The sequence below is a fragment of the Bombina bombina genome, chromosome 2 (assembly GCF_027579735.1).
Source record: "Bombina bombina isolate aBomBom1 chromosome 2, aBomBom1.pri, whole genome shotgun sequence".
Lineage (NCBI taxonomy): Eukaryota > Metazoa > Chordata > Amphibia > Anura > Bombinatoridae > Bombina > Bombina bombina.
Window position 1 is genome coordinate 1,388,812,854 of NC_069500.1, and position 12,281 is coordinate 1,388,825,134.

At 35.7% G+C, this 12,281-nt stretch overlaps 1 protein-coding gene across 1 annotated transcript in view; it reads right to left on the reverse strand.

Moving 5' to 3' along the window:
* DNAAF9 (dynein axonemal assembly factor 9) overlaps window positions 1-11,904 on the reverse strand; it is a 643,469-nt gene extending 631,565 nt beyond the window's left edge. The window contains exon 1 of the mRNA XM_053704320.1: window positions 11,708-11,904. Coding sequence (XP_053560295.1) covers window positions 11,708-11,775 — 68 coding nt within the window. The 5' untranslated portion in view covers window positions 11,776-11,904. The remainder of the gene's footprint in view (window positions 1-11,707) is intronic.
* Window positions 11,905-12,281: the final 377 nt, after the last annotated feature.

Consider the following 12,281-nt stretch of genomic DNA (forward strand, 5'->3'; position numbering starts at 1 on the left):
AGTAAAACTCAAATATTGCTCCTTCAGTTGCTTATCAAACATAATATCCTAATAAAGGGACATGAATATGGGGGTATGAAATAAATTTTAAAAAGCACATGCACATTAAAGGACCAGTCAACAAATTAGATTTGCATAATTAACAAATGCAAGATAACAAGACAATGCAATAGCACTTAGTCTGAACTTCAAATGAGTAGTAGATTTTTTTATAACACATTTCAAAGTTATGTATATTTCCACTCCCCTTGTACCATGTGATAGCAATCAGCCAATCACAAATGCATATACTTATAGTCTGTGAATTCTTGCTTATGCTCAGTAGGATCTGGTGACTCAAAAAGTGTAAATATAAAAGACTGTGCACATTTTTTTTTAACGGAAGTAAATTGGAAAGTTGTTTAAAATTACATGCTGTATCTGAATCATGAAAATTTAATTTAACCTGATTGTCCCTTTAAAGGAACTTTGATCAGTGCTAACTTCCCCATTATCTGATCTGTTTAATCGGTCACTATTGACAGGAGTTGTTCCAGATGATTGGAGAATAACAAATGTAGTAGCTCTTCATAAAAATGGGCAGTAGGGAAGAATCTGGTAACTACAGGCCAGTTAGTTTAACTTCAGTTGTAGGGAAATTAATGGAAAGTCTCTTAAAAGAAAGAATTATGACTTACATAAAAACAAACAATTTAGAGGACCAGAATCACCTTGGATTTAATTCAGGGAGATCATGTCAGACTAATTAGAGGTATCAGTAAAGGGCTACAGGGGAATGTATGTCTGTTTGCAGATGATACAAAAATTTGTAACAGAGTGGATGTTCCAGGGGGTGGTAGACAAAATGAGAAGTGATATACAACAATTGGAGGATTGGACAAATGACTGGGATCTAAAGTTTAACACAGCAAAGTGTTTAGGGGAAGAAAAATACAAATGTTAATTACAGACTCAATGAAACTCAATGAAACTTTACTGACTGTTACAAATGAGGAACAGGGCTTGGGAATTATTATTTTACATGATTTAAAATGTAGTAAACAATGTAGTATTGCAGCGAGTAAGGCTAGCAGAATGCTTGGATGTATTAGTAGAGGTATTTGCAGCATAAATAGTAAGGTTCTTCTGCCACTTTACAGATCATTAGTTAGGCCTCTTCTTGAGTATTGTGTGTAGTGCAGGAGGCCAAATCTCCAGAAGGATATAAACAAACTGGAATCTGTGCAAAGGAGGGCTACCAAAATGGTACGTCTAAAAAATAAAATGTATCAAGAGAGGCTCATTTATCTAAATATGTATAGCTTAGAGGAGAGAAGGGAAAGAGGTGATATGATAGCAACTTTCAAGTATAGTAAAGGCCTTCATAAAGCTGAGGCTGTGAGTATTTTTCATAAATAGAAAAATTCAAGAACAAGAGGTCATGATCTCAAGTTGAAGGGTAGTAGATTCAGGAGAATTTGCAGAAGCACTTTTTTGCAGAAAGGGTGATTGAATCATGGAATAAACTACCACAAGAGGTGGTAATGACAAACACTGTAGAGGACTTTAAGAATGCCTGGGACAAGGATAAGGCTATCCTACCAACTAGATAAGTTTATACTTTAAGGAAATATTAGGCAGACTTTTTGGGCCAATGGCTCTTATCTGCCATCAAAATATATGTTTCTATCTATGAATGTATGTGCTAGTTAGGCCTTATCTACATGTTAAAAAAATTAAACATTGCTCCTTTTGAAGGAACTCTCCACTGCGCCACAAACCCAACTCCTGTTTAGTCTCTAGATCAGCATCAAGTGAAACCCCAGCAAATGCAGTGCTTGTATAAGAAGAATTTATAGCTGCATGCCTTTGGAAGTTAATAGCAACAATGACTGGCACTTTCAAATACAGTAATACCAAATTTTCACACATATAAGTAAATAACTAGGTATTCAAAAGCAAATGTGTGTCCTCATTGGATACTGCACGTGACAAGACTTCACAGGGAAGTTGTGTAAACATAACACAGTATGAGACAGAACAAAGTTTTTTTTAATTGTATTGTCTAGTGAGTAATAACGGATCTTGCTCTTGTATTAATAAACTGATGTAACTCATAAACATCCCATTGCAAAAAATCAGAACTGAAACAATGCACTTAAAGACAAAAGTTAGGAAATTAGTGGCAAAATTTAAAAAAACTGCCTCTCATCTCTGGTAAGTAAATAAAAAAGCCAAAAGGCACATTACAGATGTTTTCATTATAACAATCTTATAATCCATGAAACTACAGAGTTACCACATGCATTCCTAACAACCTACCGGTCTGTATACAGTGAGCATGGAGACCTAGCTATGACTGAGATGCCTAATCACTGGCTTAGACGCTGACATACATATAGACTGGGAACAAACGTATAAGTAATATATATACAAAAATAACTTTTGCTTTATTGCTTAATGGAACATAAAAAAAATTGCATTACCTTTCTGAAAACTAAAAATTAGTTTTTTGAAATTAAACATATATAAACAACATAAAAACACTATTAAGTGTGGCTATATTTTTATTAAAACAAATGTCCCTTTAACCACTTAAGGACACAGCTTCAGTTTTGTCAATGGTTCCATGATGGAATAACTCAGTCCGTCATTAACCCTTTGAGTGCTAAGCACTTTTCCCACACTTTCCCAAGCTGTTTAAAAGTGTTTTTTATTTTTTGAAATATTTATTTTTCCACAGGTCCCCAAGACTTATACTGTTGAAAAGGTAAGGCAATTACCTTGCCAACTGTGGGTCTGTAGCTGCTTAGATGCCTGAGATACACGCTTCTAAGAAGCATGCCCCCTTTTCCTATACTTAACATTGTTATTTTTAAATAACAATGCGTGGTGATGTAATCACGTGAATCCCCGGCGATGCCTGTCACTATACAGGCACGATTGGCGGGGTAAGAGCAGATGGGATCCCCCAGATCTCCCTCAAGGTGGGAGAGTGCTAGTGAAAGCTCTGAGCCGTCGTTAGCCCCAGAGTGGGAAACTCTGCGACGGCTCAGAGACGTCGTTAGCACTGAAAGGGTTAAAGGGATATTAAACCCAATTTTTTTTTTCCTTTCACGATTCAGATAGAGAATACCATTCTAAACAACTTAATTCTCTTGATATTCTTTCCTGAAAAGCATATCTAGATAGGTTGTGTAGCTTCTGATAGGTGGCTACACATAGATGCCTCCTGTGATTGGCTCACCAAAGTGCATTGATATTTCTTTAACAAACGATATCTAAAGATTGCAGCAAATTAGGTCATAGAAGTAAATTGGAAAGTTGTTTAAAATTGTAAAATGTTGGGTTTAATGGCCCTTTAAGGGGTTAATCCCTTAAGAATATGTTTACATGTTTAGTTGCTGGCATTGCATATCAGCAATGGAAAATTGTTGCTTTTCATGTCCCTTTAAAACTCATTTAGTCAGACACCTACCAGCAATAAACACAACAATAGTGGTGTGTATCACTGTCTCACATGCAGGGATAGGCAAGGTGTCCGGACACGGACACTGGTGTCCGTGACTGGCCCTTGCAGTGTCCGCCACTCGTTTTGCGGTGGGGAGGCAGGAGTAGGACAGATGAATGCTGGTCCTGACACCACCTTGCGCCACTCTTCACGGGGTTGGGGCCGCACCCATGAGACGCCGCTCAGTAGTGGGAAAGTGAGTGAGAGGAAAGAAGCAAGCTGCCTGCAGTGCAGCCTGTGTCAACCACCAGTGAGTCGTGACCCGTCCCGATTTCTTGATCTGAGCGACAGCATGGTGCTGATGTCTCTGTGTAAAAGGCCACTGCCTACTCTGACAAACCTTACCTTACCAAGTAAGTAACCAACCATGATGATCATGTGATCAACATCAAGGTGGGTGGGTTTGGTAAGGAGTTGCAGACTCTCAATACAAAAAAAAAAAAAAAAAAAAAAGGTAAGAATTTTGAAAACATTTTATACCAGTATACCACAAGCAGTCTTTATATAAATTTTATTTTAAACTTTTTTGATTAGATGACTAATTTGCACTTGTGGAACTAGACCAGGGGCATCCCATGTATGGCTCATTTGACAGCAAAGTGCTCCTGATTTATAGAAACATAAAATGTGTCGTCAGATAGAAACCATCCGGCCCATCTAGTCTGACCAATTTTCTAAATACTTCCATTAGGTTCCTGACCTTATCCTATATCTAGTATAGCCTTATGCCTATCCCATGCAGGTTTAAACTCCTTCACTATCTTTACCACTTCTGTTGGATGGCTATTCCACCATGAATCCTCTACGCTCTCGATAAAAAGAGTGGGTTTTTTATGTTTTTAATTTGAAATGTACCTTGGTGTCCTTCACTAAGGTCTGTACTTTGGAAATGTCCGCCACAGCCTTGGTCCGTGCCTATCCTTGCTCACATGGCATATGAACATGAGAGGAAATACTATGCCATTAACCCTGTCCATTGACTTAAGGGATAGTGTAGTCAAAAGTAAACGTTCATGACTCATATTGGGCATGCAATTTTAAACAACTTTACAATTTACTTTTATCATCAAATTTGCTTTGCTCTCTTTGTATTCTTTGTGAATAGCTAAACCTAGGTAGGCTCATATCCTAATTTCTAATCCGTTAAACTGCCTCATATCTCAGTACATTTTGACAGGTTTTGCACAGTTAGACACTGCTGGTTCATGTGTGTCATATAAATAACATTGTGCTCACTTCAGTGGAGTTATTTATTAATCAGCACTGATTGGCCAAAATGCATGTCTGTCAAAAGAACTGAGATAAGGGGGCATTCTGCAGTGGCTTAGAAACAAAGTAATCACAGAGGTAAAGTATATTAATAGAACAGTGTTGGTTATGCAAAACTGGGGAATGAGTAATAAAGGGATTATATGTCTTGTTAAACAATAAAAATGATGGTGTAGTTACTAGTATACTGTCCCTTTAATTCATGAATATACAAGTACAGATACTCATGGATTTGAGTATCAAAAGTGTCTAAAATTATATGTACATGTTAATTTGCATATAAAAATAGCAATACCCATTTTATAGTAAGTGAGCACCCATAGCATACTGTAAACAAAACAAAACCTATATAAGATTTTTAAATGTTGTTACTAATAAAAAAGCATAATCTATATAAAAAGGTAAAATAGTACAGATTAGAGCATGTGTCTTAAATCGGGGCTTAGGCATTGCAATGTCATGTCAGCTGTGGTCCTACCTATACATTGCAGACAAGAAACTCACCTGGGCTGAACATTTCTGATATGCAGCACAAATGCCTACCAAATGCATGACTCATACTATTGTGTAACTACATATGAACACAATTAGTTAAAGACACAACGTTGGGAGTTCCAGTGAAAAAACGTAAATAATATACAATGAAACCTACTCAATATAGTGTGTGTATAATATGATAATTAGATAGATAGATAGATAGATAGATAGAGAGAGAGAGAGATTTGGTGAACAATAAAGAAGATTTTCAAATAAGTAACTATATATTGACAAAATGCTTTTCAGCTTGTATATATTGTGCATCTTTTTGTGAAATAATAATGCACAAGTAGCATAATACACCTTTTGACCTTGACAACGTCAAACCATTCACTTGTAAACAGACTGCAGTACCATGCAATGTGTCACAGCCCACTCTGTAGCAAAAACACTATCTTTATCTATCATTTGCAAGAATAACTTCTCTCACTTAAAGGGACAGTCTTGTCAAAATTAAACGTTCATGATTCAGATAGGGCATGCAATTTTAAACAACTTTACAATTTTCTTTTTTCATCAAATTTGATTTGTTCTCTTGTTATTTTTTGTTGAAAGCTAAACCTAGGTAGGCTCATATGCTAATGTCTAAGCCCTTGAATGCCACCTCTTATATCAGTGCATTTTGACAGTTTTTCACAGCTAGACAGCCTGTGGAGTTATTTATTAGTCAAGACTGATTGGCTAAAATTCAAGTCTGTCTAAATAACTGAAATAAAGGGGGCAGTCTGCAGAGGCTTAGATACAAGGTAATCACAGAGGTAAATAGTATATTAATATAACCGTGTTGATGTGCTAAACTGTGGAATGGGTAATAAAAAAAATAATCTTTTTAAACACTAAAAATTCAGGAGTAGACTGTCCCTTAATGCCCAAAATGTGTATAAATACAAAACTCTGTGTAAACATTGTGTTTGTAAGCCCTTGGAACTAGTGGGTTAAACTATTTTAGTAGGACACTAAAAGCTCTGCATGTTTCTATGATTAAAGGAACACGAAACCCAATTTTTTTCTTTCAGGATTCAGATACAGGTATACCCCGCTCAAACAGCAGGTTAAGGACCGGAGCCCCGCTGTAAAGTGAAAACCGCCTTAAAGTGAAACATGGCGGTTTTATCTTTTCTTTTTACTTGCAAGTGTGATTAAAGACTTAAAAACATGTTTGAACTAACATATATTGGGGGTGCAATAGTGCTATGTTTAGTTTAACGCTCACACAGCACAGTATAAATACTGCACCTGTAAAATAGGGACAATCACTGTAGTACAATTTGCCAGACTATAGCACTGTGACACAGATTGCACTGTAATGCTGTAAACAGAGTGAAGTGCACATAACAAAATGGTGCCAGTCACTTTTCTCGCAATCTCACAAAGATTACAGCACTGTTTCAAATCCTTGGAGGTTGAACTTCAGTTCCACAAAGCGCTGTATTAGCGAAGCGCTGTAAAGTGAGGTTTACCTGTACTATTTTAATCAACTTTGCACTTTACTTCTATTATCAATTTTGCTTCATTCTCTTGGCATCCTGTACTGAAGGAGCAGTAATGTGCTGCTGGGAGCTAGCTTAGTACATTGGTATGCCAATGACAGGAGGCATATAGGAATATCCACCAATCAGCATCTAGCTAACAGCTCCTGAGCCTACATATACATACAATTGCTTTTCTACAAAAAATACCAAGAGAAGGAAGCAAACTAAATAACAAAAGTAAATTGGAAAGTTGTTGAAATTGTGTGCTCTAACTGAATCATGACCAAAAATATTGGGATTTCATATAACTTCAAAGTTTTCCATATATGAATAATCAATCTGCCAGCAAAATGTCCGTCCCCCCTGTAAGCAACAAATGGGCTATTATGATCCTAGTATATATCTGTGCATTTAGTAGTAGGTGTCTATGTATTATACTCATTACATCCCAGTATATATCTGTGCATTTAGTAGTAGGTGTCTATGCTTTATACTCATTACATCCCAGTATATATCTGTGCATTTAGTAGTAGGTGTCTATGTATTATACTCATTACATCCCAGTATATATCTGTGCATTTAGTAGTAGGTTGTATTATACTCATTACATCCCAGTATATATCTGTGCATTTAGTAGTAGGTTGTATTATACTCATTACATCCCAGTGTATATCTGTGCATTTAGTAGTAGGTGTCTATGTATTATACTCATTACATCCCAGTGTATATCTGTGCATTTAGTAGTAGGTGTCTATGTATTATACTCATTACATCCCAGTGTATATCTGTGCATTTAGTAGTAGGTGTCTATGTATTATACTCATTACATCCCAGTATATATCTGTGCATTTAGTAGTAGGTGTCTATGTATTATACTCATTACATCCCAGTATATATCTGTGCATTTAGTAGTAGGTGTCTATGTATTATACTCATTACATCCCAGTATATATCTGTGCATTTAGTAGTAGGTGTCTATGTATTATACTCATTACATCCCAGTATATATCTGTGCATTTAGTAGTAGGTGTCTATGTATTATACTCATTACATCCCAGTATATATCTGTGCATTTAGTAGTAGGTGTCTATGTATTATACTCATTACATCCCAGTATATATCTGTGCATTTAGTAGTAGGTGTCTATGTATTATACTCATTACATCCCAGTATATATCTGTGCATTTAGTAGTAGGTGTCTATGTATTATACTCATTACATCCCAGTATATATCTGTGCATTTAGTAGTAGGTGTCTATGTATTATACTCATTACATCCCAGTATATATCTGTGCATTTAGTAGTAGGTTGTATTATACTCATTACATCCCAGTATATATCTGTGCATTTAGTAGTAGGTTGTATTATACTCATTACATCCCAGTATATATCTGTGCATTTAGTAGTAGGTGTCTATGTATTATACTCATTACATCCTAGTATATATCTGTGCATTTAGTAGTAGGTGTCTATGTATTATACTCATTACATCCCAGTGTATATCTGTGCATTTAGTAGTAGGTGTCTATGTATTATACTCATTACATCCCAGTATATATCTGTGCATTTAGTAGTAGGTGTCTATGTATTATACTCATTACATCCCAGTATATATCTGTGCATTTAGTAGTAGGTTGTATTATACTCATTACATCCCAGTATATATCTGTGCATTTAATAGTAGGTGTCTATGTATTATACTCATTACATCCCAGTATATATCTGTGCATTTAGTAGTAGGTGTCTATGTATTATACTCATTACATCCCAGTATATATCTGTGCATTTAGTAGTAGGTGTCTATGTATTATACTCATTACATCCCAGTATATATCTGTGCATTTAGTAGTAGGTGTCTATGTATTATACTCATTACATCCCAGTATATATCTGTGCATTTAGTAGTAGGTGTCTATGTATTATACTCATTACATCCCAGTATATATCTGTGCATTTAGTAGTAGGTGTCTATGTATTATACTCATTACATCCCAGTATATATCTGTGCATTTAGTAGTAGGTGTCTATGTATTATACTCATTACATCCCAGTATATATCTGTGCATTTAGTAGTAGGTTGTATTATACTCATTACATCCCAGTATATATCTGTGCATTTAGTAGTAGGTTGTATTATACTCATTACATCCCAGTATATATCTGTGCATTTAGTAGTAGGTGTCTATGTATTATACTCATTACATCCTAGTATATATCTGTGCATTTAGTAGTAGGTGTCTATGAATTATACTCATTACATCCCAGTGTATATCTGTGCATTTAGTAGTAGGTGTCTATGTATTATACTCATTACATGCCAGTATATATCTGTGCATTTAGTAGTAGGTGTCTATGTATTATACTCATTACATCCCAGTATATATCTGTGCATTTAGTAGTAGGTTGTATTATACTCATTACATCCCAGTATATATCTGTGCATTTAATAGTAGGTGTCTATGTATTATACTCATTACATGCCAGTATATATCTGTGCATTTAGTAGTAGGTGTCTATGTATTATACTCATTACATCCCAGTATATATCTGTGCATTTAGTAGTAGGTGTCTATGTATTATACTCATTACATCCCAGTCATATCTGTGCATTTAGTAGTAGGTGTCTATGTATTATACTCATTACATCCCAGTATATATCTGTGCATTTAGTAGTAGGTGTCTATGTATTATACTCATTACATCCCAGTATATATCTGTGCATTTAGTAGTAGGTGTCTATGTATTATACTCATTACATCCCAGTATATATCTGTGCATTTAGTAGTAGGTGTCTATGTATTATACTCATTACATCCCAGTATATATCTGTGCATTTAGTAGTAGGTGTCTATGTATTATACTCATTACATCCCAGTATATATCTGTGCATTTAGTAGTAGGTGTCTATGTATTATACTCATTACATCCCAGTATATATCTGTGCATTTAGTAGTAGGTGTCTATGTATTATACTCATTACATCCCAGTATATATCTGTGCATTTAGTAGTAGGTGTATATGTATTATACTCATTACATCCCAGTATATATCTGTGCATTTAGTAGTAGGTGTCTATGTATTATACTCATTACATCCCAGTATATATCTGTGCATTTAATAGTAGGTGTCTATGTATTATACTCATTACATCCCAGTATATATCTGTTCATTTATTAGTAGGTGTCTATGTATTATACTCATTACATCCCAGTATATATCTGTGCATTTAGTAGTAGGTGTCTATGTATTATACTCATTACATCCCAGTATATATCTGTGCATTTAGTAGTAGGTGTCTATGTATTATACTCATTACATCCCAGTATATATCTGTGCATTTAGTAGTAGGTGTCTATGTATTATACTCATTACATCCCAGTATATATCTGTGCATTTAGTAGTAGGTGTCTATGTATTATACTCATTACATCCCAGTATATATCTGTGCATTTAGTAGTAGGTGTCTATGCTTTATACTCATTACATCCCAGTATATAGCTGTGCATTTAGTAGTAGGTGTCTATGTATTATACTCATTACATGCCAGTATATATCTGTGCATTTAGTAGTAGGTTGTATTATACTCATTACATCCCAGTATATATATGTGCATTTAGTAGTAGGTTGTATTATACTCATTACATCCCAGTATATATCTGTGCATTTAGTAGTAGGTTGTATTATACTCATTACATCCCAGTATATATCTGTGCATTTAGTAGTAGGTTGTATTATACTCATTACATCCCAGTATATATCTGTGCATTTAGTAGTAGGTGTCTATGTATTATACTCATTACATCCCAGTATATATCTGTGCATTTAGTAGTAGGTGTCTATGTATTATACTCATTACATCCCAGTATATATCTGTGCATTTAGTAGTAGGTGTCTATGTATTATACTCATTACATCCCAGTATATATCTGTGCATTTAGTAGTAGGTGTCTATGCATTATACTCATTACATCCCAGTATATATCTGTGCATTTAGTAGTAGGTTGTATTATACTCATTACATCCCAGTATATATCTGTGCATTTAGTAGTAGGTGTCTATGTATTATACTCATTACATCCCAGTATATATCTGTGCATTTAGTAGTAGGTGTCTATGTATTATACTCATTACATCCCAGTATATATCTGTGCATTTAGTAGTAGGTGTCTATGTATTATACTCATTACATCCTAGTATATATCTGTGCATTTAGTAGTAGGTGTCTATGAATTATACTCATTACATCCCAGTATATATCTGTGCATTTAGTAGTAGGTGTCTATGTATTATACTCATTACATCCCAGTATATATCTGTGCATTTAGTAGTAGGTGTCTATGTATTATACTCATTACATCCCAGTATATATCTGTGCATTTAGTAGTAGGTTGTATTATACTCATTACATCCCAGTATATATCTGTGCATTTAGTAGTAGGTGTCTATGTATTATACTCATTACATCCCAGTATATATCTGTGCATTTATTAGTAGGTGTCTATGTATTATACTCATTACATCCCAGTATATATCTGTGCATTTAGTAGTAGGTGTCTATGTATTATACTCATTACATCCCAGTGTACAATCTTATATTAACCCTTTAGTCACCGTATAAGGTAACTGTCACTCATAAGCAGATGAGGGGACACATTCTAATGATGATATATTGTTAGATATTTTTTAGAATTATATTTCCAAGTTCAAGTTCATCTTTAAAGTCAAACACACACACTGACAATAAGCTATAAACAAATGTACTCAACCGTTGCTTTAGGGGTGTGTCTAATGCCGCCCCAGCAGCTGAGGGGTTAATATTGCGAGTGACACTAGGACAGCATATAACAGACCCATTATCTGCCAGTCTGTCCCTTCAGTATAAAGCCTGGTAACAAGTGAGCCCCGGCAGCAGGCCACGCACACCGGCCCGGTGTCTCACCTCACGGCGGGAGAAAACGTCTGGTATCTGTGCGCCCTCCGCGCTGACAGGGGACGAAACAAAGACATGGTGCTGCTTCAGCTACACGTCGTCCTCTTCTCCTCAGTATACCGCGCACAGCATGCCCTCCACTCCGTTACACAGCTCGGAACCAACGGCCCACGCTCGCAACCTGAGATACAGCGCGCGTGCACTAACCATCCCCTTTCACCCGCTGCCCGAGAGATTTGGCTGAGGCTCGTCCTTACGCTTCCGCGATCAATACTAGCCCTTGTCACGCGCGCGCGCCCCCGCCTGGTCACTCAGCGACAGAAAGAAACAAATCTCACTAGAATTCCGACATACAATAGAAACAACGAAATCATGCGTTATTTGTAACCATATTGTGCAAATATTAAATACAAATTGCATTATGGTTTAACTGTTACTAAAATACACAGATACTGTGATAGAGTTGAGCAAAACAATATTTACGTTTTAGTCAAATATTTGCTTTGGTTACGATTATTTATCTATAAAACAAGCACTGCTCTAGTCGTGGGAACTATGGTTTTGCATATAACACCTCAGGTTA